The sequence below is a fragment of the Oryzias latipes genome, chromosome 21 (assembly GCF_002234675.1).
Source record: "Oryzias latipes chromosome 21, ASM223467v1".
Taxonomy (NCBI): Eukaryota; Metazoa; Chordata; class Actinopteri; order Beloniformes; family Adrianichthyidae; genus Oryzias; species Oryzias latipes.
In genome coordinates, this window is record NC_019879.2 from 23,491,938 (window position 1) to 23,519,465 (window position 27,528).

General features: G+C 39.7%; 1 protein-coding gene across 2 annotated transcripts in view; it reads right to left on the minus strand.

Moving 5' to 3' along the window:
- LOC101167256 (glypican-6) overlaps positions 1-27,528 on the minus strand; it is a 117,981-nt gene that overhangs the window by 67,948 nt on the left and 22,505 nt on the right. For both annotated transcript variants that reach the window (XM_023950522.1, XM_023950523.1), the window contains exon 2: positions 26,642-26,800. In XM_023950522.1, the coding sequence (XP_023806290.1) occupies positions 26,642-26,800 (159 nt within the window). The remainder of the gene's footprint in view (positions 1-26,641; positions 26,801-27,528) is intronic.

Below are 27,528 nucleotides of genomic sequence, written 5' to 3' on the forward strand. Positions count from 1 at the left end.
CATAGTAGATTTTGTTGCGACTTCTATCTTTGTGATGGGGCGCACTAAGATGCATGTCAAAGGTCTGGTTATTTTAGCTAAATTTACATGATACTGTATTTTTGTTAAGCTTGTCATAAAAATAATTTTTTGTTCTCACAGCAACGTTCTGCTCTCTGTTCACTAATTTTATCAGTCGGTGTAACGTGCAGTGCATTCATTTTTCATTCTTGCAATTAAAAAACTGAGGAAAGTCTGCAACAAAAAAAGGTTATTTTTTCTTCTGTGTAACCAAAGCTTTGTCACAAGCATCAACCACATTACACAGCACATTACTTGATAGTCTTTTAGTGCAAAATATTGATCTTTTAAAGGGACTATGCCATGCTTTTCTCAAGCCTTTCATTGTAAATCATATCCATGTATCCGATAATATACTTACTACCTTTGGCACACGAAAGAACAATTTTATTAATAACATATGAGTTCTTTTTTACAGTTCATTTTCCTACCCGGAAGTAAGATGACTCAATCTCTAAAGGCACCGTCTTCCTCTCTGTTTGGGTGCCGCCCATTTCATGACTAGACCCAACCTCTGCAGCGTGTCTGTGTTTCGCCGACGAAAACGAACAACATTCAAACTTTTGTAAAGATGGATGTGCATTGTGTGTGAATGTGTGAGTGAATCTGTGTGTGACTGGGTGAATGGGTCTGTGACTGTAAAGCGCTTTGTCCTTGTAGGAAGAAAGGCGCTATATAAGTATACGCCATTTACCATTTACCATATTCTGCATTTAAAAGGAAAATGTTTAGCTGATCACTGCTAGCTCCACAGAGAAAGTGGGTGTTTGTGTTAGACCTGGGGGCGGAGCTGGAAGCACAGACTTCCTGGAAGGGGCGGTTCCTCACTTATTCTTCGTTTTTCCGGAATCCGTTTTTTAGGAGTTTTTCCTTACCGCGAAGGGGGGTCTAAGGGAAGGGATGCCAGTATAGCTTAGTCAGTTTGTTAGTTCATTTTAGTATTTTCCTATTGAACTCTTTGTATTCATGATCCTTTTGAGTTCATGTTTTACTTCGAAGCCCATCGAGATGACTGTTGTTGTGATTTTGGGCTATACAAATAAAATTGAATTGATTTGAATTGAATCTACGTTTTTGTGGATTGTGAGGGGGCTGGTGCTCAGAGCACAGAGGGTTTTAGAGGAATATTCAGAGTTGCATGAATGGATCAAAATACTGCTATGGGGTTGTTTTTTGTGAGGAATTAACATTATAATACACTTAAAAGCTCAAAAAGTTGATTTTGCATGATATAGGCCCTTTAAAGTGTCACAATGCAGAGTGTGTTGTTGGAGAGGAACAAATATACTAAAGTGATGTGAACAATTGTTCATTAGATGAATGTCACATCACACATCCTTTGATCCTCTCACATCACAGCCAATTTATGTTTTTGGTGGAAACTAAACAAGATTTGAAATGTCAATGAGTTCAGAGCGATAATTGCAAAATTACAGCAATAACAGAAAATGATCTTTCTTCAAGTTAGTCTCATCTGTCTCTTTCCATGAAGAGCTGCCCAAATCGGCAAAAAAATGAAGAGTATGCCCAAATATCTTCAAGATAAATTGCCATTAAAGACATATTTGTGTGGTGGAGACCAATTTATTTTTAGCTGCACCTACCTTGAGTTAAAACTCACTTCATATTAGCTTGAAAGGTAAACACTGCAGTCCAGCATGGATCTGCTAATCTAAAAAAACTGCATTTGATTTGGGACATGCCATATGTTTAAAAAAAGACTCACATACTCATCACTATTAATTATCTTTAATTTACACATCAGACACCGCTGAGTGTTGTGACTGCAATGGCTTCTCTGGGGAGCTGATAAAATTAGCTTACCTTCACACACACTTTCATGCTTTTCATGAGGATTCGATATTTCCTTTAAATGTTCTGCACAGTATCGATCACCTTTCTTAACAAAGAGCATACTAAATCTATAAATATTTAATGTACTGAATATATTGCATTTTTGCCTGTTTTGTTTTTTTTAATAAACACAGTCATCCAGTGCTTAAATGCTGATATGACAGAAAATAAGTCAATATTTTAAAGATATTATTCAAATACAATAAATGTCGATTAAGCGTGTAGATGATTGACAGAATAGTGACTTTTTGTCCGTATAAATGCTCGCAATAGCTGCCGTTAGACTGTGGCTACACACTGGACATCAGTGACTGAAGCACTCAACTTGAAGGGAGCCCATAACATTTCAATAATAAAGCTCAGTTTGGCTCCAGCTTCTCGCTGTGTTCACTGAGCTGTGCAGAGGCTCCACATCTATTCTTTCTGCAGTAAATAGAAAGTGCCTCCATAGAAATCTACTGATGGCTGTTCCGCTTTCATGTCAAAGGTGTCAGCAGTCTATTTCAACAATCTTGAAACAGCAATGCCGGTTTTTTACATTTTTGGAGCTGGGTGATGGAAAAGGTGCGTTCTGTGAATTTTGTGTATAAGCGGGCCTCTGATTTGGAAACAACTGAGACTGTTAAGCCAGCCCAATTAACATAAGCAAGAGAGAAAGCAGTGGATGAGATGACTTCTGCTGCAAGCACTCTCATGGGAGGGGGGCATGCAATTAATTACCCCAAACTCTCATGAGCTGAGAGCAGCCAAAAAGAGGATGAGAGGCTCGGGTTTTCAACCTCTTTATTTGAGTAAATATAAGATTTGAATACCATAGAGGCTTTACATCCCAGAAGCCACAAGACAAAAACAAATAGCCCATCACAAAAACAGAGTCACAACAAGAACATAAAAACCCATAACATCTACACAATTCATGTCCCAGCTTCTGAATTTGCATTGCTCGTTTTCTTATTTCTTTTTCTGTGATTTATATTGGTGTCGCTGGGTTAGCATTTGTGTCTTATTAGTTGTCACACACCAGAGTGTGTTGAAATTATTTCCTGCATTTGTGCCATCCCCTGAGGGATGTGGGAGCTGCAGTCACAGACGCACTCCAGGAACATTTGGTGGTTTAAGCCTCTACCCAACCTTTAATGCTGAGTGTCAAGAAGTTAAAAAACATTGAATCTCCTTTTTTATGGTGGGGTGCAACCATTGACTGTTTATGAGAATTGGAATCAGTAACCCCTGCCCCCTCGCATTCCAAACAGGAAGTGCCGCTGGTTACAAGAAACCAAAATCCCATAGACATTAATAGAGAAATAAACAGCTATTATTCCGTCATTCTATTTGTCAGAATAAACATTCTTGCTCTGATATCTTTTTTTAATATATTCTTGCTAATCCTAATTTTTCATTATATTTTTTCTGTCTGTAATGCAAGTTATTCACGTTATAAACTGGCCAATCAGATGCCTCAAAAGTATGAGTTCTCACGCTCTTAAAATATTTGACATTTTCTCTTGAGTCCACTCATAGGTGGCAGGGGTGTGGACTTCCAACAAGCGCACTCCTGATTGGTGCCATAGATATGAGGACTCTTACCGACTCAGATCAATCACTGCTTACTGATGATTTCTGGCTCCAACATGGCGACTAAATTGACTTCATTTCATTGGAGCCAAAGGTAAGCCGTTTTCTATGGGTGACGTCACACTGACTTGGTCAAGTTCTCATAAACAGTCAATGAGTATGATACAAGCCCTCACCTTTCATTCCCAAACCTGATGCCTACCAGTAGGTACGGAATGTTGCAGTTCCTCCAATGACCCTATGGAGGCTCAAAGTGTAGGTAGGGGGTTATTATTTTTTAAACACCAGTTTAGATTTTGAGATTTTGCTTACACAGTGCAGCAGTACACCTTAAATCTGTCAATGTTATCTCTTGGTCAGTTATCTACAAATATAAAGCAAGAGTTACAAAGATATGGAAGCACAGCTTGAAATGGTGTCATTCAGATGCAGCTTCTGCAGTACAGAAGGTAAAGAAAACAAAAAATTAATAAATAAATCGTCTTCTCCAAACATGGAGAAGTGATGACCAACACGTTTGTAGAGCTCTTCAAAATAAATAGACCTGATCTCTTAACATCATCCATGTCTTCTATACATTGTAAATGAGATATAGAGTCAATGGTTCGATGTAGCGATAAGCCTAAAAACTTGATGGTAGCTTCTTCCACACACTTCTGGAGTGTCTAATTTATCAAACCATTTTTGGACAAGCATTGAGCATCGAATTTGACTTGCGTCAAAAGAAGCAGCGGACACAAATTTAATGCGCATCAAAAAAGAGCCAACAGACGCAAATTTGACTCACATTTGGTGGGAATGCAGAATTAAGTCAGTCTTGGCTGATTCGTTCAAAAGTGTAACACTTTTCTCCCAAAAGTGCAACTTTTAGTTCTTAGCAACTTATGTTTGTTCGTCTTCATCATGCATTCTTTGGCTCATGCGATTTACACTCAAGTGCAACTTATACCCCCAGAAAAAACAGGTAGTTATTTTACTAACAATTACTAGCAGTAGGTCTGTAATCCACACTTAAACTTTATAACTCCAAAGCTTTGTTTCTAACAAATGTGGTTCTCTTAAATCTTGCCAACCTGTCGCATACAGTAGCCTATATATGGCAGCATTTGCAAATCATTACTGCATTGATTTCATTTTTCAAAAGAGTCTTTGAATTTTTATTTTTTTTAATGTGTTCAAATCTTTTTTTTTTTGTATAATTAGCAATTGTATTATTGAATGTAGTTTTATTTCCTAATAATTTTAAAGAAATAGACACTGGTGCCAAAGTATTTTTTGCCTTTCTGCCACTAAAATGTTGGTCTATTTACTTGGTATTTCATGGGGGTTGCATCATTTAAAAGCTGTTAAGAAACAGTATATGAAGTTTTTGACCTAATATAATTCTATTCTGGTGACCTTTCATCTTTTAGTATAGGCTAAATTTGAGATAAGATCAGCATAAGATTAGATGTAAAAACAGCAACATTAAAATTTAAGTTTAAAAACAAAGTTTCAAGTCTTACGAACTTCCATAAGTAAACGTTTCTAGGGAAAGTGATCTGTAGTCCCTCTGTTCTGGAATTTTGTGTTCACTAAGAAATTTTAATTCAGAAAACCTAAGATCAGACCTTATAAACACAGAGATTTGCATTTTTTTTAACATTTAACATTAGTAGGTGTTGCTCTGTCTTTCAAGATTTTCTTTTGCAAAGTTTAAAAAAGATAATACACATCTACCTCTTGCAGAAATAAGGCAATAACAATGTGATTGTATCAATCTTGTATTGAAATGTTAATATAGGGCCAACAAACATTAAACTAGTTAATACAAAGATGTATATCCATATAAATTAGTCAATCAAAAAACATTTTTGGTCTATTTTATCTTTTATCTCACAAATTAGTAAAGTAAGGATTGGCTGAATAATCATGCCCAAAGTTTTCCTTGAGTAAACGACCAAAACAACTGCATGCAATAATATTAACAGCTGATATCCCCCCAAAAAACCTGGTGTGTTCTCTGTAGGGCTGCAGTCAGTCATAGAAAGAATCACCCAGTTTCTTTGTGTAGAGTGAAATAGCAGAATATAACACACAGCTTGGTGTTCAGTTTTCTCGTGGTCTCAAGCCTTCACATTAAACTAGTTATTCTGCTGCAGTTCAAATTCCTCATGTCAGTCAGAGGCAGGGTCATTGATTGGTCTGTCAAGCAGTGCCTGTCTGCAGAGAGCTACACTACAGTACAGAACATGACGGCTTGACCTTTCATGTCTCCGTTTCCTTTTGTTAATTTTGGAGAACGGCCTTTGGTGAGTCGCAGTAAAAGGAAAGCATTCAGCATACAGCTGTAGATGATGAATAAAAGAATTTACCTCCGACCTATACACCTCCCTGCCATGTTAATTTATACAATTATAATTAAATGTATGGGTTTTTCACAGCTTATACTTCTAAATGAAAAAACTATATGAATACTTCACTAATCAACATATTTTTCTATTTCCTGAATTGTGGCACAAAATATCAACTTTAAGGGCAAAAAGAAACTTCCATTTAGTGAAAACATTTGTGCACGATATTGTTGAATGAAAGGTTGACAGTGTTCACAAACTGCAATGACTTGTCAAATGTCAGCTTTCTTTTCTATACTAATGATGTGTAAAGTCCACAATTTGGCCTTTTCATATTTATTGTTGTGGCTCCTGCACAACTGTATTGTGTCACTGGTTTGAACAAATAGTTTTTGGTCTAATAATCCTAAAACACACAATGCAAAACAAAATAACACACTGCTAACAAGATTTAAACCTTTTTTATAGACTTTCAAAAAATTTGATAATTTAGGTTGTTTTAAATTATCTTTGCTCAACACCTTTCCAAACAATTCTCAAAATCAGCACAGTTTAGAATTTTGATCTAATTAAGAGCTAGGATCTGGAAATAAAGAATTTATTAGTAAAACGAGTAAAATCCCATAACTCCATACTTTTGGTAATAGAATAACTTGATTTAAGATTAAAAAATAAACTCAAGTTTCACTTAATTTTGGGCTCAATATTATGGATGGTATTTAAAGTTCAATAAATGTTGACAAGTCAGACTGGCATTCATTGTCATTTTTTTTAAAACAATTGTAGATTTATGGTTCAAGAATAAGTGTTAATTTTAGAGTTCATGAAGATTTATTAAGATGGACCATCTTATACTATGATCGTATTCTTATGTTGTTCATATTGTGTTCATATTGAAATTTCCACTGATTCCACTGGTTTTCAACCACTTTATTCAAAATGAACTACAATTGGGTACATGAAAACTCAAAAAAATTCAAACCGTTTGCTTAAAACAAGCAAAAAAATATAACTTTGCATTTGAAGTCCAACAGTTATATTTTTAGCCCATTTTGAATGCCTGTGTGGAAGTCTTTGTTTTATAGATTTTGTTATTTTATTATTAGATGTCCTGAGTAAAAATGACTTTCCGCATGGACAGATCAATTTACTACCTTCTTGTGATTTTCCTCTTAATATAAGGGTACTTTTCCAATTTTTAGGGTACCTCTTTTTACAGTTCAATAGTTGTAAGGACTGCCTCTATGGTCCTCACACATTATAGTACACACTATGTTTTGTGCAATACATCACAAAGCTGTTCTTTTTCTGTTTTGAGTGTGTAAACTTAACATGCATTTACATTCTTTCGGCCATGATTAACACTTATGTTTGGCATCAACCACTGAATCCGTAACAATCATTATATTACATAAAACAAACCTTGGAAATGAGCCACATTAACATTCAGCAGTGTTGTGTTTGTGGCCGGCAGAGCCAAAAATCATTAACAACCCTGACAAGGTCCATCGTGAGCCTCGACAAGTAGGCTCTTATCTGCCAGTTATGTTTTTATTTAGTTTCTCTCATATGCAGAGGGATGAAAACTCAAAGTAACCGAACTACAAAACATCGGCTTCTCTCTTTGAAGAACTTTAAAGAAATGTATTTGATGAGGGTTTTAGATAGATACTAGCAAGTAATGGTGAAGTAGAACATATAAATATTTAATAGCAATAAATAACCTATGTTTAAAGACTATGTTTAAGTATTATACAAAGAGGTGCAGAATGTTTTAAGAAGGGACTGTATGAGCTAACTGGGTAAAGGAGAACAGAAAGTTTGACAGCTGAGCTTCTCCTAGAAAATAAGACTGAAGTTGCAGCATCATAATTTATTCATATTTTTTATTCTTGGCTGTCTAAATGTCTTAATATGTCAGATGTCAATTGGAAAAATGTATATTCAAGGCTAATTAGTGAGCTATATCAAACTGATATGTCTGTTTAACTGCAACATTATGTTCATATGCACAGGACTCGCTTAATTAGCCTAATGAATATCAATTTAAGCCTAAACATTAGAAACAACATTAAGTTCATGCAAATTCATTACCTCTAAAACTTTGGAGGAAAAAAGAAGAAAGACATCTAATCAAGAGAATTTGTAAAAACACAACATCTAAGTTTTGGAAGAGCTAAGAGGCTGTTGTCTACAACACTTAACATTTGAGAAATTAACTTTTATGTCTGACTCTAAAACGGTTCAAGTCCATTTGCATATCCTGAAAAAATTAAGTCAAAGTCAAGTTTTTTTCGTGCTGTTGTCATGAAAGCAAAGTTTGTGCTTATTGAAGTCATTTTTTCACATACTTTAGACATAAGCAATTGAAATATAACACTTAGAAGCCAGGAACAAAAATGTACGTGTATGTTATCTATGTGTTAGATTGTGAAATGTTAAACATGTAGAGGAAGCAAAGGCAGGGAGGCTTTTTAAGACCTCAGAAATTCCCACTAAAGAAATCCTTGCTCATCCAAATTCTTTTTTTGAGATAGAAAGCAGTCTGTTTTGTCTATATCAAAGACCCGCACATTTTTTTGCATGCGGTAACAACTTCCTCTCAATGACTTTTTCATGAATAAAGGCATCGGTAGACATTCCATCAGTTTGTTTGTGTTTCTGCCTCCTCATGATCTTCAAGCATTGCTGCATCTTTTGTAACAGACATGCTTCATGTCAAAGCTGATTTAGAGCCTAAAGCTGCGTTCACACAGAACAGGATTCGCCCGACAAATCGTCAGCCGCCCATCTTTCGCCGCACGGCATATTCTCTGCTCGCCACCTGTCCAAAAATGTGTACATAAGCTTGACGCCCCGGTCGCATGTGCCAGGAGCTACCAGATAATGCTTTTAACCGGATCACTACATTCAACAGTTCGTGTGCTTGTCTCATTTATAATGCATGGAAGACAGGGGTGATGTTGAGAGATCAAGTTTTTTTATTTTGAATAGTCTTTCTAAAATATTTGTAATGATCGTGTTTGGGTTCATGAGATCATTCAGAGACCCTCCCGGTACAGTGAGCTTCACTCTCGCCGCTGTGTCTTCATGACCGCCACTTCCGCGGTCTTACTGTCTGTCTCTGATCGAGTTTGAAGGCTTGCTGTCCTACATTAACCCGAGAGGGAAAAAATAAAAACACCAGAATAAAATTAAGGTGCTTTTTTATTATTGTCTCGATGTAAATAAGAAAAATATCATAAAGTTCAGGAGGCCCAAGCAGGTTACCTCCCCATCTCGCAACGGCTCTCTGTCTGGCTGCCAGCTCACCTCCCAGGAGCCAGCGCAGTGAGCGCAATCAGTCCAGCTCCATGGGCCAAGCAACAGACTTTCTTGGGTGTACCCACCTTCATCCAACTTTGGGCACGTGACATTGTCAGTGTTTTGATCAGCGCTGATTCCCTGATTAGTTAACGCCACTAAAATCTAGCTGCTGCCAGACGGCCGTGCTGCATCTTGCGCCTGTATCATTAACTTAACATTAAAATTAGTTGCCTCTGCTGCACAAATCGAGTTCGGTGTGAATGCAGTTCTAGTCCCAACTGCCCTTAAAGGTGGATACCATTGACTTTACATGAGAACTGGACTGAGTGACCCGTCACAAACAGGAAGTACCTGCTGGTTCCAATGAGCAAAAATCTCACAACTTCTATATAGAAATAAACTGCTATTACTCAGTTGTTCCATTTGTCAGAATAACCATTCTTGCTCTGCTGACGTTTTTTAACATGTTTTGATTTGTCATGGTTTTTTCAGAATTGTTTTTTTTTTTGTAGTGTATTCAAGCTATAAACTGGCCAATCAGATGCCTCAATAAAATAGTATGTGGTCTCATGTCAAGTGTTTGAAACATCTGAAAGATTTTCATTAGGCCGCTTTCAAATGGTAGAGGTGTGACCTTCAAAACAACTCACTCCTGGTTGACAAGAATGGTTGCGAATGAACTGATTTCATTTGGTTATTGCAAGAAGTTGGTCATTTTCTATTACGTCATACTCCCTCATTCCATTTCCCTTCTACAGTCAATGGTGGAGACAGGATGTGCAGGCGGAAAATGGAAAAACCTGAGTGGGACACGTAGATGGCCCTCAAGGTCATGGTCGGCTCGGTGAGATGCAGGCACATTGTGCTGATTTTTCATTATTTCATCCCCCCTCAAACCCTGTGCACTTTCCAAAGGGACCCATTAGTGCTGCTCATGTGTTAAGTATGTACCCCTTGCGCAATCCTTGTGCGCAGCCTAACTCTTAGAATTTAGGTGTGCTATGGGTACTAGCGCATCACATGCACACCCCGTCCATACAGCATCCATGCACGGTTTGTAAGGAACCTGTACATACACCTTACTAATGACTAGAGTTCAACAAAATGAAACCGCACCACAGCAACACTCATGCCATAAGTGTGTGAAACAAATACAAATATGACCACAGACTCAATAATCAAGTGTTCCATTTAAATGATGTCTCTTGTCGTGGTCGCACGCACCTAAAGGGAACTGCAAGACACCTGCACTCCCGTTACGATACAACCGCTCTTGTCTATAACCCTTCACAGGCCCGGACAACCCAAAAACCTGCAGCACTGCAGCAACCGTACAGGTCAACCCCTGTGTGACCAGGGCCTTTACTATGAGTCGTAGAGCAGTTTCTGCAAGTTTACATTTTTGGACCCTTAGCTTTAAATTTTAAAGTCCAATTACTTTTGTTCTTGGTCTTTGTCCTAAGCCTCCTGCTGGTTACTTGATACATAGACATGGTTTCAGTAACCTTAGCCTTTAGATGAGCTTCTTTTCTGAAGCTAAGCTTTAGAGTCTTATGTGTGAGATCCCTAAGAAAAAAATAATGTAACTTTGGATTAAAATAAATATTTAATGAAGATTTTTTTTGTATTTTATTTTCACTTTCAAAATGGACATTAGTTTACTGACTATTTATAACAATTAGTAGCGACTATACCCGAGACCTCCTTGTTTTTTTCCAACATTACCTCTACCATAGAGTTATGTGGGTGGCTGATTCTTACATTAGCCAAGAGTTAAGGTGATGGAAAAGTGAAGAAAGAAATGTGTTTTTTTTAATTGCCTTCCTTTCCCTTTGGTCCTCATTTTCAAACCAAACAAGGTGAACATAAAGTGTCTCTGGTGTCAGAAATAGACGTGGGCTGCCCAGCCTTTTATCTGCCTCTGTATCACTCATCAAAGTCTGTAAAAGGAATGAAACATATACACAAGAGAAAGCCTGTGTAGGTGGAAGTGCTAAGTTAGAAGCTAAATGGGTGGTAAAGGGCATCAAAGTCACTGATCTGATAGCTCTGTATTTTTTTACTTCTTCATATACTGCCTCTTAACATGCTCTCGAACATCAACAGTGTTGTTTCATTATACCTATTGTTTAGTTTTAAGGGTAAAATACAAAAAAAAGTAACTTATCACCAATGACATGTTTTTTTGAAAATAATATTCCTTTTGCTTTTCCTTTTGACAAAAGCTTTTTTTTCAAAGAACAACATTTTCTTAAACTATTATCAGGCCCCGCTTTCACGGTCTGTATTCATACTGAAAATCAAGATCAAGCGAGCTTTTGCCCTTCTACTCCACGGGAGGTTTCTGTCCTCCCTGAGCTCGCCTTAGGACACCTGCGTTACCGTTTGACAGGTGTACCGCCCCAGTCAAACTCCCCACCTGCCACTGTTCCCGGAGCGGGTCACGCCCGGCCTGGAAGCCGGGCGCTTGACACCAGAAGCGAGAGCCCGCTCGGGGCTCGCCTCCCCGCCCCACCGGGTAAGTGAAAAAACGATAAGAGTAGTGGTATTTCACCGGCGGCCGTGAGGGCCTCCCACTTATTCTACACCTCTCATGTCTCTTCACAGTGCCAGACTAGAGTCAAGCTCAACAGGGTCTTCTTTCCCCGCTTATTCTGCCAAGCCCGTTCCCTTGGCTGTGGTTTCGCTAGATAGGAGGTAGGGACAGTGGGAATCTCAATTTTCTGAATTTAGTAGGACTCACAATACCAGTTAAATCAGGCAATATAACATATCTAGGTATTTATTTTTCCCCCAAAATATCAGAACTGGTGCAGCTAAACTACACCCCATTACTGAAAAACATACAGGACGATCTAACACGCTGGACCAACCTGCCTCTGTCCCTTATGGGCAAGGTAGCCACGGTAAAAATGAAAATCTTACCCAAAGTTAATTATCTCTTCTCAATGATTCCCACACAACCGCCATTAAAATGGTTCAAAACATTAGACTCATCCATATCAAGCTTTCTATGGAACAATAAACCTGCAAGAATTAGTCTAAAAACTTTAAAATCTGCAAAAAGCTGTGGAGGATTAGAATTACCTAACTTCCACAATTATTTTCTTGCAAATAGATTACAATACATCTTAAAATGGTTAAAAAATAATCCAGAAACCAACTCATGGTTAGACTTGGAACAGGCGTTATGTGGAAAGATCAACCTGTCAGATCTTCCATTTATTAGCCAAATAGTTAAAAAACAGGATTGTTTCAAAAGTATTAATATAAATGCCACTTTAACAGCCTGGTGGGAATTTCTCAAAATATCAAAATCATCAATTCAACCGTGCAAAATGACACCCATCTGGAACAACCCAGACATCCTCATAAACAAAAAAATTATCCACTTCCCAGCTTGGCAAGCAGGGGGCATAAAACAACTAGAGCACATAATTATTGATAGAAGATTCATAACTCCCCAGGAACTTCAAGACAAACATGGAATAAATAACTTCTTGGAATATCAGCAACTTAAATCAATTATTACTAAAAATTTTAAATACAGAGACAACGATTTAAAGCTACCAGATGTAGATACCACTCTGATCAATTTCTCAATGAATAAAACTCTCTCCAAAATATACAAACTTTTATGTAATTTAGATAACAATATTTCACTTCCGACAACAAAATGGGATGCGGATTTGAGAAAGCTTTTGGTCAGAACTTTGTCTAAACACCTTTAAACTGACAAAAAGTCCAAATCTGCAGCTAATCCATTTCAAAACTCTTCACAGAATTTACTACACTGGACAGAGGATGTTCAAGATGGGTCTCAGCAACTCAGACATTTGTCAGCACTGTGACAGTAATCTACCCGACAATTACATGCACGCACTATGGTTCTGCACGCCTGTCCAGGCTCTCTGGCAGCAGGTATGTGCCGATCTATCAGTCTGGCTTAAGGTTTCAATCACAGCTTCACCGTCACTTTGTGTGCTTGGTGACATGAGTGCCATCGATGTAGAAGTAGGATTAGGCTCTATCATTTTCATAACTCTTTGCATTGCTAAAAAAACTATTTTAATAAATTGGAAAAGCAAGAAAAATATAAATATAAGTCAACACAGAAATCTGCTGCTTGATCATATCAGCTTGGAAAAAATGTCAGCCCAAAGTTCAAGTAACTTTGAAAGAATTCGGTCTCTCTGGTCTCCCATGGCTAACTCCATGACTTAGGGGGTGGGGGGGCCTGGTCGTCGCTGCTCCTTGCCCTTCTGCCGTGGGCCGGGGTGGGGGTCGGGGCCTCCGGTGCCTGGCGGGGGGTGGTGGGGGCTCCGTTGGTCGGGGGGTCGGGTCCGGCGCCTGGGTGGGGCGGGCTGGGGCGCTGCGTGGTCCTCTGGGCTTGGGTGTGGGGGTGCGTGGTGGGGGTGTGGGGTGGTGGTCTGGCTTGGCTTGGGGGGGTGGTCCCTTTGCCTGTGCTGGGGGGGGTTGGCGGGGGGCGCTGCTCGGGGGGGGGGCCCAGCGGCGCTGGATGGGCTTCCCATCTACACCTGGGGCTGGGATCGGCCCTTCCCTGGCTCTGGAGCGGGACGGGACAACCCTCTTGGGGCCCCCGGTCGCTCTGGGTGTCATCCGCCTCGGCTGCGGGGTCTGGGGGGGGGTGGGGTGGGTGGTCTTGTCGGCCCTGTCCTGTGGGGGGGCATTCTGGGGGAGGGGGGGGGCACTATTGGTACGGGGCAGGGGGGGTTGACGGGTCGGGGTCTCCGCTAAGGCCATCGGCGGTTTCCCCGCCGGTTGGCTGCCTCGGTCCCGTCGAGGCCTGACCAGAGCTCTTCCAGGGCCGGCGTTTGGGGGTGGGGGCCTGGGCTTGCTCCGGGGGGGGGCCGACGCTTTCTGGCTCCTCTCTCTCTGTGTGGGGGGGGTGGTGCTGGGCCTGGGGTGTCGGCGCCTCCGGGGGTGGGGCCCCTGGGCTGGGTGGGCCTGGCCCCCTTGCTGGGGGGGGGGCGGGGGACAGCTGTTTGACCACCGGGGGACAGTCTACCAGCTGTCCCCAACTTACCCCTTTCCTCATATAACCTCATAATAGGGTGAAGGGGTGGGGGGCTTAGCCTGCGATGAGCCTTGGGGGGGGGGGTTTACTAGGCAGTGGCCCCCCTCCTATGGTTGCCGTATGGAGTGGGCCCCCCCGCTTTCGGTTTTATTTGCACCTTAGACATGTAGGGCCCTTGGTAGGGGGGGTGCTTGGACATCACTGCCAGCAAGCAGCGTATGTCCTCCTGGCACCCTACCCGCCAATTTTAACCGCACCTTAGACATTTAGGGCCCCTTGGTGGGGAGGGTGAGGGGACGTCACTGTGAGTAATCAGGAGATGTCCCCTTAGTGCCCTACCTGCCAATTTTAACTGCACCCCCCTTAGTACACGCACCCCTCCCTCCCCCCTCAATATATACATCCCAACATAAACACACACACATGCACACACACAGCCTCTCAAACACACATACACGCACACACATTTTACAAGGAAGGGGGGACCTAGGACCATCTGTCCCCTGCCTCTTCCCTGGTGGGGGGTACGGGCCCCTTTGCAACGGCGGCCGTGTCCCCGGGGTGCCGGCTTCCTGGGCCCGGCGGTGCTCTCTCCGCGCGGTGGGGGGGTTCACATTACATCTGAGCGGGGGGTGTTCGTGTCCCTGAGGGGTGGGTTCTGGTCCTTGCTCCTGAGTGCTGGGCCCCGCCAAATTTCCAACTGTGGCCGAGCCTGGTCGGGCCATATTTACAACACCCCTTGTGGGCCCTCTTTTTTCCCCGGGGTTCCCCCTCCTGGGCGGGGGCGGCGGGCCCCTGCCTTGCTCCTCCCTGGACCAACCGTGGGCCGGGCGGATGGCTGCCTGGAGTGCGGAGCGGGTCTCCCTTGTGGGGTCCTGGTTCGTACCTAGGGTTGGGGCGGGGGGATGCCCGGAACTCCTGGGTGGTGGTGGGGTGCTCGTCTGGGGCTGTGGGCGTCCTTCTCCGGTGGGGCCCTGCGTTGGGTTCTCCCGGCGCGGCGGGGGGGCTGCTCTCCTGGTTGGGCTGGGGCGGTGCTCTCTTTCCCTCCGTGCTTCCCTGCTCTCTGGCTCTGGGGGCCTTGCGGCGGTCCTGCTGGCCCTGGCCTGGGTGGTGGGCTTGGTCGCCCGGGTGGCGGTTGTTCCCTGCCTGTTCCCGTGTGGCTTTGGGGGGATTCTGGCTGCCGCTGCTGCTGCGGTGGGGGTCTTGGGGTGGGGATGGCTGGACACTCTCCCTCCTTCTTTTCACGTTCCACCATCCATTTTAGAAGAACATAAACACTCACCTGAGCACAGGTGTTAGCTCAACAGTTTGCATGACTGAATGACTGAAATATTTCACACTAGTTGGTTTTAAGGCATAAGTATGCGTGTGAACACTATCTGTTTTGTGTACATGTCGACAGGTGGACATTTTTGCAGCTAGCAGGTGTGTTTATAACATTTGAGTGTGTGTGTGGACAGGCTCCGCCCTTTTTGTACTACATTTGAACCTTACCATAATGATTAACAACCAGTAAACTTGTTGCTTTATGCTGCTTCATGGTCCTACCCCCCTCCCCTCCTATTATCACCCTCCTACCCCCCCTCTCTCTAACGTCCCTCTCTCTTCTTCCCCTCTTTCCTTTTCCGTCCGGTCCAACACCAAAGGTTTTCAGACATGATTGAAATTAATAAAGTTTGGCCTCAACTACAAAAGGGGTTTATTCAGACATACCTTTGGTTTGTCTGAAGATTAATAACCCCTCTTGTTAAAGTAAAATATGTCCAACACAAGAGGCCCTCAGCTCTCATCTGTCTGCCCAGCTGTTGGACAGGACAAGTTTTAAAAAAAAACAAAAAAAAAAAACAACTATTATCAGAAATTTAATTTGTGACATAAAACAAAACTTTCTTGGAGTGTACTGACACTCTGAAGGAATAGGAATGTCCCAATCCAATCGTGTAATCAAAAATGGACCCCGATTGTGTAGTTTTAGACTCAATCAAAATCAGATGTTGCAATCACCTAAGGGATTGAATATTTATTTGTCATTATTACGATCTAAGAGCTATATTTTTTTAACCCACTCTACTAAAAGTCTGCATATCATGAACAGATCATGACTTTGTGTTGCTGTAAACTGCAGCAGAATATGGCACCAGTTTGTGCAGGAGGTGCACAGAAACAGTTCGGTAGAGTTAGCAAGATATTTGTACGGATTCAATAACTTATTTAAATAAACATTTAAAACGGACAGGAAGTAACTCTTTCATTTTGCCCTAAATAAAACAAAGACCAGTAAGGACAATTTAAAATATCAGATTTTTGTTTTATTGAGAATCAGCGGTATTGGCAAACAAGATATTGTAAAAATCAGCTTGTATTAGATGTTAAAATGTTCAGTCAGTCTCGCAGTTTTTGTTGTCATGAGCCATGTACTACTTAGTTTTTGCTTGGGATGGGTACCGTACCCAAACTTTGTGCCACGTTACCATATAAAAATGCTGGTTGTGGTGCTCTTTAGTGGGCTCCAGATAAGAACGAGTGACACTTGAGATGTATCGCGATACAATATCGTGAAAAAAGTATTGGACTATTGCCAATACACACCCCTATTAAGAATGGCTGTCTCCTTGCTGCCAGACAGCTGCCAAGGGACTGTCTACACAAAGTGCAAGCTCCAGAAAAAGGATTCAAAAAATATGTATCAATAATGTCTTAAAGACAACCAAAACAAAAAAAATGGTTACATTTGATATAAGCTAGTCGTGAATACTTATCATTATATTCATGTTTCATCAAGGTCTTTGAAGAAAGTCATATACAATTTTTGGGACTTTTTTTGAAATCACATATGAATAAAAGAATGTTCAATAGTCCTAAAGATCCTAACACTACAGTCACCAAACTTTCTGACATGACTAATTATCACCTTTTTTTACTAGTTAACAGTTAACTATTGTTTTTAGTTGATAGTTGCACTATTATTGCTTGATTGTTGAAATTACTTCAAACCTGGATCGGTTTATTTAGCATTTTATCACTTTTTTATGTATTAATATATTTCAGGATTTGGTATTGACAGATTCTCAAAAGAAAATTACACAGTATTAGATCTGGGCGAAAAAAAACGATAGGGACATCCCTACCCAAACCCAAATTTGAAAGTTGTGGGAAATTATTTTGTGCAATTTAATATATTTTACAATAAAAAGGCACATACAGAGTCAATATTAATTCCCATTACCTTGGTGCTTCAATTGGTGTGCTTTTTTTTCAAATTTGTTTCATTTTACGAATTTTACAACACAATTGACACATTTAACATGAGTTTTTAGAAATTGTGATCTCGTTGCAGACATTTAGGGAAGTTTACACACAAAACTAAATGCTTTGGTCTACATTTTGCAACAAACTGATAAACTTCTACACAGTAACTGACTTTACCACATGTGATTTTTTTTGTTTTTTTGACAATGTATTGTTTATTCTTTTAAAATAACTTTTTTTTCTTCATATCTGTGGGTCTCAACAGTACGAAAAGAATTACACTTTATGCTTTTAAATCCATTCCACCCTCCTCAGTGTCCTTACTTTTGAAACTGAACTGTAGGTTTTGGTAAGTTTATATGTTCTATATTAGTTTATATTTGCCCTTATATGTTTCTCTTTTCATTTTGTATTTTTCTTCAGTCAGTATGTTCAGTTGGTTGTTATTCCATTATTCCACCTTAGATTCAGTGTTTGGTGAGTTTCCCTGCCTCTGCAGACCCTAGGCTACAGACCTGTGATTTTCATTATTAAAGTTGTTTTGTTTTTCTGACTTCTTCCCTCTTGCGACTCGCAGTTGGGTCAAACTGTTTTATAAAATGTGGACATATTTTGCTAAACCTTTGGATGAGATATCAAAAGTACTTTATCTCTTCCCCCCCTCAACATCCAGTTTAAGTAAATGTGTTCATGCTTTTTGCTCATTTCAGCAGGGGGTCCTTGTTAGTTTGACCTCTGGTACACTTGAAAAGCTTTAAGATATTGAGAGGAAAAACTCAAGGTAATAAAATTCCCTCCTCTCTGCTTACAGGTGGATTCTCCACTGTTGTTTTTCTAAAAATAAATTACAAAAAAAAGAAACATTTTTAGTCATCACAATAAAATGATCACTGTAAACACTGCAAGTTATAGAAACCAAGCGATAAATGTCTCAATTTCTTTAAAATTGAAAGAATCTTGCTGTGTAGACCTGCACAGTAATTCGTAAATGTATTGTTAACGCTATGTCAAGCTGTGCAATAAACTTATCGCAAAAGATGGCAACATTTGCGATAAATGGTTACCTCAAATGTGTTAAAACAATTTTATGGCAGCTTGAATAATTTAACGAATCAAAAAAATCCAGTTAGGCATCGACCAATCGGATGGACCCCTTTACATTGTTGACTAAGCGGATGGAGTCCTTTTATGTTAGATGTTTGCCTCCAATGTAGACTACGGTCATTTGGAGTGTAATTTTAGTTAAGTTGACTCTTATTTTAAACCAAACTGTTGCAGTGAAATGGAAATTATGTTTTTGGTGATAACTAATATCCCAAATCGCAAGTTTTTTCTCATATCGTGCAGCCCTGTTGCTGTGGGCTGGAACAAGTTTCATGAACTTATTTTTCCAAAAGAGGCTGCTTCATTGTCCTACTACTATCTGACTTCTTTAGCAATTCCTTTTGATCCAAAATGTAAAAAGTTTCAAATTGAAAATATAGATTGAAATAAGAGTTTCTCTTTAGAATCAATCAGACTGTAAAACAGTTTTCAGTTTACCGTCATTTCCGGATTATAAGTCGCTACTTTTGTCACATGCTTTCAACCCTGCAGCTTATTCAATGGTGCGGCTGATTTCTTTTTTTGCTTTTTTTCTAACGACCGCTAGGGGCGCTCGAGCAGAAAGGGTAAGAGTGAGACAGGGGGGAATATGGAATATGTGTCAAGGAAGAAGCAAGTTTAAAGTTAAATCCCGGCTTTGTGAATGGATAGCACGAACAGACCCTCATCATGGAAAAGTCAAGAAGAAATGCATATGATGCAGCTTTCAAGTTTAAGCAATCGTTTAAAGCAGTGTGAAAAAATCCACCATCACCAACGGGCTTGGAAAAGTCGGTCTGCTGCTAGACTGAGAGGACAGCGCACGCTCAGGAGTGAATTTGCCTCAGGATGAGAGTGACACTGACAGCGACAACAAAGGAGACACTGAAAGAGTGTGTGGCGAAGAATATCTGACGCCATTCCAATCCGACACTGAGGAGGAAGACTTCCATGGTTTCAGTGCACAGGAGGAAGATGAAGAAAGCTCTTAGTGACTTTTACGTTTATGTTTTTTAAAACAGCCCTGTTAGTGCTGAGTTACGGTGTGTCAATGAACCATCTCGTACTCTGAGGACCTCAGGGGCCGGCCTCCTGTTGATTCCCAGAGTCAGAACTAAACAAGGGGAATCAGCGTTTCAATATTCTGCAGCTAAAATCTGGAACAGCCTCCCTGAAGTCGTAAGACAGGCCTCTTCTGTGTTCATGTTCAAATCTAGACTTAAAACATTTCTGTTTAGCCGTGTATATGACTGAAAGGTCCTATCTGCACTTTTCTTTCCTTTCCTTGCTTTATTTTTAAATCAATTTTCAATTTTTTTCTTTTCTTTTAAAGTAAATTTTACATTGATTATTTTTATGATGTATTGGGATTTTAATGCATTTTTCTGTTTTGTGAAGCACCTTGAATTACTTTGTGTACGAATTGTGCTATACAAATAAATTTGCCTCGTCTTGCCTTGCCTGATTGCCTACTGTATCTGAATAAAGACAGCCCTGTACACGATCATAGCAGTTATCTTCAGCCTTTAAAAACCATGCACACCAACAATTTGACATTCTGAGATTTAAAAAAAAGCATTTTCCTTGGAGAATTCCGTTTTCTGAGAGAGTTAGCCTTCACCGTGCTTCACAGTTCCAGATTAATGGAATCAGACAAGCCACCATAAAGACAATAAGAACACTTGAAATGCCAGGCATGGAGTTAGATTTGGAGGCAATATCAAGAAACTGTTTTATTCCAGCCCAAAGCTAATTGGTATACTTGTGTGTATGTGTATATTTTGGACAAACAATAATAGCTACTTTCAATAAAAAACGGCTTTTGTTGTCTTACTTTTTTTTTTTTACTTTCTTCATAAATAACTGTACAGAAAAACACATTTCTATCATTCCTGGGTGATGTTTTTTCATAGTAATTTACATCAACAGGGGGCTGAAGTTGCACCTAGTCCCACCCACAACTCAGATGTGAATTTCTAATGAACCACTGCCGCTCTGCAGAAACTATGTCTTGGAAAATGACAGATTTTTTTAATATGTTTTATTTTAGCTAAAAATATCATCATAATTAAAAGTTCACTGGGAACCCTTTTAAATTAAATCAAAAGATGATCTTAGTGTTACTTAAAAAGTCCCACACTCTATCTCAGGGAATTTTAAAAAGTTGTTTTTGAGTTGGATTTTTGTGATAAAAAGAAACACCAAGTTCTTGAAGGGCTGTTGGATCTAAGATTGCCTTAAGTGTATACATGTTTGCTCTCTAGTCATTGTGTGTTGTGTTCTTGTAAGGTGTGCAGAGACCGCATGCTTTTTATTTGGATCAAAGCTGCAAATATGAAAGCAGTTGAGGTGACCACATGCATTGAAGCCCTGAAATGTATCAGGTATTACCTGTAAGTGTTTGCACTTTAAAATAGTCACCTGTCTCACTACTTAAAGTCATGGAAAAGCATCTATAGCTACAACAGTTATGACAAATTATGACAAACCCAGCATGTGTAAAGTTTGAAACATTGTAACCCCAAAACACCTCGATCACAGCAAGATTTACCTGTTTGTTTGTTTTTTCCATAAATAACTGTCACTATTGTGTAAATTATTGTTTGCAGTTATTTTGTAGAAACTGAATGTCTTGAAGACGACAATCGGGCAAGGACGCACATTCTTAGTCAAACTCCAAATATGGCAGCACTCTGAATGAGGGGCTGCAGTGGTTATTACTCTCATCTCACAGTGAGAAGGTCCTGGTTTGAATCCAGGGTGGAACCTTTCTGTGTTTGCATCTTCCCACAGTTAAAACAATCACAGTTGACCATTTAACACCGGAGATGCCGCTGGAAACACCGGTGTATTACTGTAACTCTTTAACACAATTAACACAATTCCAACAAATTTTAATAAAGAAAAAGCATCATTGCAGGAAAATGTAACACTTTATGTATGTTTATACTATATACTTTGCGTAAGTAAAGTGTTGTATATACTGGCACTTTTGTCCACTTAAGAATCCGCTGGAATTTTATTAATTGCATAAATGGCAGTTCAAAGAATATCAACACTGGAGCCAAAGCTCAGCTGTAAATGGATTATTAATTGACATTTCTTAATTGTTCCTAGATGTGCAAGTGAAAGTGTGTGTGATTGTGTGACCCTACAACATACTGGTGGCCTGTTCACGTTGTACTCCACCTTCACTCTGGGTTTGCCCCAGCATCCCTGTGACCCCGAAAGGGATTTAGCAGGTTCTAAAGATGGATGGATGAACTACATCCTAAATGCTTTGCTAATTTATTAGCACATGTAGGGTTAAAAATGTAAACTTGTATTTGTAAAATTGTAATTTTTAGGTTTCACTAATACTGTGAATCAGTGACGTGCAGTCAGGAGAGGCAGGTGAGGCTGTGCCTCACCTGTCATTATGGGAAGAAAAGAGAAACAATAAATTCAATTATTATATTTAATCAGTAATTTGTGCCTTGCAGTCATTTTCCATTTAAATGTACCATTTTTGTTTTTTTTTTCTTTTCAAAATCGCTGAATTCCCGCATTTGCCGTTCAGATACTAAAAAGTGACGTGCGATGAGGCACCAGCCCGCTGAGCCTCACCTTGGATTGCGCAATACCTATGCAGTCAGACGGTACTGCTGTCTGTCTGTATGTCGGTTCAATCACTTGTACTATATGAGCTGCGTTTACATAATTTAGCCGATGTGTATGATGTACAGTGTTTGCTTTTATAAATAACTGTATGTGAGGGACGTGTTTCTTGTGCTGAGCGCTAAACGCTGGCAAAAAAGCTGCTGGGTGAGGCCAGACATTCTCGTGCCTCATGTTAGGGGGCGCCGGTGAGCCCTGAGATTATGACGCTAAAAAACAATAGAATAAGTGATAGCAAGCGGCAAGTCATTTTCTTCAAAAGGAGCAGCGTATGGACTTTATTTGCAAGTAAAGGTAAGACGATAATAACGTTTGTCCATTTTTCTATGCTGCAGTTTGTATATGAAAAAAAAACACGTTGAAATGATGTTTTAAACAAAACACGTTAACTGTTGTCAATTAAATGGTGAATAAGTTACTCAGTATGGTTCATATGTTGGTAAATCTGACTGACGTCAGTGCCTCACCAGCCATTAACCTCACCTCACGTCACTGCTGTGAATGCATCTAAAACGGACTCTATATACTCTAGATCTTTATTGGTTAGTGGTAGCTCCACCACAACTGATGCGCTCCATCTGTATTTTTTTCTGCAAAAGTAAATTTTCTAGATGTTGTTACTCGAAGAACTCACAAACTACACAGTGGCAGTAAGACACACAGTCTTTCAGTGCATTTCAGTTTATTTATTTAGCAGCAGTCGAAACCAAAAACCACCTTAGGGGATTTTTTTCCCCCCCCAAACTGAGCACACACTTGGAAACTGTATCAAAGATGGTGTTGTGCGTATGCTGTCCATAGATAAACTTCCATTCTTTAAAAGACTAAAACACAAGCGGCATGAAGATGCAGCATAGTGGAACTTGACTAGACTTTGGCTTTATTTTGGACTTAATAATTTGGTTAAAAGAAATACTAAATGTCACTACAAACATAAATCCACATGCATTTGAAAGATAAAATTGCCTTAGATTGTCAGAATCAAAGCACAAGAAAGCATTCTGGAAATAAATGCATTACGATGTGTCAATAGTAGCCAACTTACAGTGAATTGTGCTACATTAATTAATTGGTAAAGACATCGCATTGCTACTTATTTAGTCTATAAATTGGTACATCATATATCAATATGCTCCAAGGGAAATGTCACCAAAATAAATGACTGCAATCGAAAAATATTTATGAATTTGAATAAGCTCTGTTTCAGTTCAGATTTATTCCATCAACTGATAACACAAAGCGAAAAAGAAGCGGGTGTGAATGGCTTTTGTTATAACTCAGCAGCGACAAATATGGTCCATGCAAGCACAGATAGGGGAGGCGGGGGGAGGTCATCAGGCAGCGTGTGAATGCATGAAGATGTTGTGCCGGATTTTGCAAACATTGACAGAACAACAGGCTTTGCTTGTAGCTGAACCATTTCAGACTTGGCAGAGGTGGCTGAGGTTAGGCAGTAATAAAGTCAGACTGGGAGGCAGCAGCTTAAGTTTGGACAAGGACCTATGTAAGCTGGACTTCAGGGTACTGCAGAGGGCACTAACTGTGAAATTTTGACTCGACAAAATCTTGAGTTCATCCAGCACAAAAGGTATGAAGCACTGAGGCATCCCTTATATTTTAATAAATTTTGTAAGAAAAAATTCTTGGAAATGTCATCTTCCAATTAAGGGGACCTTTGAACCATTGTGCTCTTTATTTATATATATCTGTTACTATCTGTAAATGCCATCAGTTTAATTCACTTCATTTTGTTTGCGACATTTACCTTTTTTCGGTAAAACACATTTTCCACTGCTCCAGAGCAGCAGTTCACAACTTTATTCCACTCATGTAAACCAGCATTTTAAAAAAAATAACAGTGTACTCTAAGGATCTGTGGACATTTGGTGGGTGAAGTGCATTTCGGGGGGTCACTCTTTTTTAATAGCTCCAGCTATTCTTCAGTTAAATTAAAGAAATTAGTCTGTTACTTAAGTTCTTCCTTGTGTTATTAGAATGGATGTATTAACAATTATGAGTTTAACCCGGGTTTGAGGTGTTTACACCTAATGGCAGCTAACATAAAGAAACAAATCCATTTTTTTCTTAAAGTTTAGCCAGACTTGAAGTCCCACTCTGATCCTCTTTTGAACTACTTTAAATCGTTCCCAGTGCTCTTGTAATGATTATTTTTAGCACAGAAAAAAAACAAAAAAAACAACAAAACTGTATTGTTTTCAATGACATTGCATTCCCACCCCCCTTCCGATCACCCATAAATGAGCTATCATGCTCTCCTGTTAGCTTACAGCCCCTTACACCCATAATCTAACATTACTGGTGCAACAAATATAGCAAGTAAAATTGAAGCGTATTTTCTATGTCAAAAAAACACTCTTTTTCAAACTGTACTTTTTCATATGTTCCCAACTCACAACAATTTGAATAAAGAAATACTCAGATATACAAACGTAAGCTTAATGTTCTTTATATGTCCTCTATCATTACAAAAATGCCACAAGAATAAAAGCACCAAAAACAACATTTTCATAGGAATGGGTCTGTTCTTCTTTTTAAAATTTGGATTATTTTTTACTTCATAAAATCTCTGTGCAAACCTTTTTATATACAACTCTGATATTGAGTTGTATACAGGTACAAGGCCTTTGTTTGCAAATAGGGTATTGTATTTTACCGCTATCGTAATAATATTTGATTTAAATATTTTTTTGGCAGCAGCTGTTTCCGCTTATTTAATGCTAATAAACAACTCAGTTAAAGTCATTAAGTACGTTGAAATTCTAATAAAAAATAAATCCATTGTCTTTGTTTTCTAAATGTTGGCTCCTAGCCCCCACTGGCAAATGTTATAATGAGAGGAAGGATAAAGAACATTTTTTTAATAAAAGGAAACAAACAAAAAAAAAGATACGTGCATTCAATCAACCTTTCCTACAGTAAATAACGGACAAAGAAACCCTCAACTACCCAGCTTTTACTGCAACTACATGAAGATTGACCTAAAAAAGCATACAGCTGTCACACAAAACATGTAAAAATATGCTGTAAAGCAGTGTTTTTCAACCAGTGTGCCGCGGCACACTAGTGTGCCGTGGGAGATGGTCAAGTGCGCCGTGGAGAAATTGCCCTCATTAACTGATCTAAAAACATTTTCCATCTCCAGGAAATCAGCTCTTTGTTCATCCAAACAGGCCCTGATAAAACACTGAGTAGTTAAGAATATAAAAGATCTTAAAATTACTTTTTCTTTGTGTTTATTTAATTCTATTAAAGACATTTTGATAAAAATCACGGTACCGCGATTTAGCTGCAGCTATAACTGTGTAAGGACAAGTCCCGCCCCTTAAACTGTCTCCGCCAATCATTCTTGAAGGCTTAATCACATGTCATCAGTCTGACCAATCAGAAGTGCTTAAAGTCTTCACTTCCTTGTTCTTAATTCTGCTGATAAAGTCGCTCAGTTCTAACAAATATACCAGCTAAAGACGACCTTTAGCTGGTGGTTCATCTCTTAGAAAAAAACAGCCGCAACTTCCTGCTTTTTCTGCCACAATTATCACAAAAATTCACGTGAGATTGCGGGGGGGGGGGGCGCTGTCGATCAATACAGACCATGAATTTCTGATTTTTATTTTTTTTTTGGATGCTGGTGTGCCGCGGGATTTTTTTTCAGGGTTAAAGTGTGCCGTGGCTCAAAAAACGTTGAAAAACACTGCTGTAAAGCACTAATTATCCATCATTTCATCAAAGAAAAAATTGCAGAAAAAATCAAAGATGTCAGAATATTACAGTTCTAAAAAGTGAAACTTTTAAAAGTTTTGTTTTTCATTAAGATATCTGGATACAAAGAGAACAAGAAAGTTAGAGATGCTGACAGCTGGGTATGCCTCACAAGGTCTCCCTCCATCACCCTTTGCTATTATTCACGGTGATAACTGCTGCCTCCCACACAGTCCAAAAGGTAAAGGAGGGATTAATTTGTCTCATTAAAATGTAACTAAAAAGCACCAATCCCCACAGAGAGGGACACCAATAGGGACAAGTTTGCTTCAGTAATGAGCAAATCTCCACCCATAGAAAAGCTCATTAAAACTGTCTGTGGTAAAAACAGTCACAATGGGGTTAAAGCAACATCACAAAAAACAACAAATCCACCAAACCGCTTTAATAATGTAGAGTCTAGCTCCATATTTCTGTTTGAGCTGTCAGTCTGTTGTGCAAGAAGCCATGTTTACCTAATCCAACAAGAGGTTTCTCCACACCAAGACATTTTAATGAAATTTTCGCATTTCGTCTCCTCTTGAGGGGGAACCGCTGAGGACCTTCAGTCAGCGCTTTCAAATTAAGACTTAGCCTGTACGTGCACTGAGTTTTTTATTTTTCCTTTTTTGCAGCATACTGCACACAGCAAACTCACTCAAAACACATTAAGATAAATCAAATTTAAAAGCACGGGCAGATGATTATAATAAAAAAAAAGACTTACCATCAAATCTTTCATGTCTGGAGACAAATGTGGTCCTCAGTGTTTCAGTTGTTTCTTCCAGCAGATGATCAAAATCCAGTTTGCTCTGTTGGCCAAATGCGTCCTCCATTTCCTGGGTGCAGCATGTGTTCCCCTGAGGACACACACGCAGATGAGGTCCTGCCAAATATAAAGAGAACAAGTCATTTCAGCGTTTTGTTAAACCAACTGCATTTATGGACAGAGAGTAAATGTGTAGAATCAAGAGTCAACTTTTCGACTAGGAGCCAACATATTCTCATATTATTGGATTACACACTCACTGGCCACTTCATTAGACACACCTGTCCTACTGCTCGTTAATGTAAATGTCTAAACAGCCAAATCAAGGTCTACAGAAGAGAATCTCTGAACCACTACACATCCAACCGTGAGGCAGATGGGCTACAGCAGCCAATACCACACCGGGTGCCACTTCTAAGAACAGGAAACTGAGACTACAATTCCCACAGGCTCACCAAAACTGGACATTAGAATACTTCAAAAACGTGGTCTGGTCTGATGAGTCTCAATTTCTGCTGCAACATTTGGATGATGGGGTCGGAGATTGGTGTCAACAACATGAAAGCATGGATCCGTCATGCCTTGTATCAACAGTTCAGGGTGCTGGTGGTATTGTGGTGTGGGGGATATTTTCTTGGCACACTTTGGGCCCCATAGCACAAAATGAGCATGGTTACAACACCACAGCCTACAAGTATGTTTGCTGACCATGACCATAAAAGGATTCACATAAATGACAATAAGTTCACTGGACTCATGACCTAAACAGTCACCAGATCTCAACCCAATAGAGCACCTTTGGGATGTGGTGGAATGGGAGATTGGCATAATGGATGTGCAGCCGA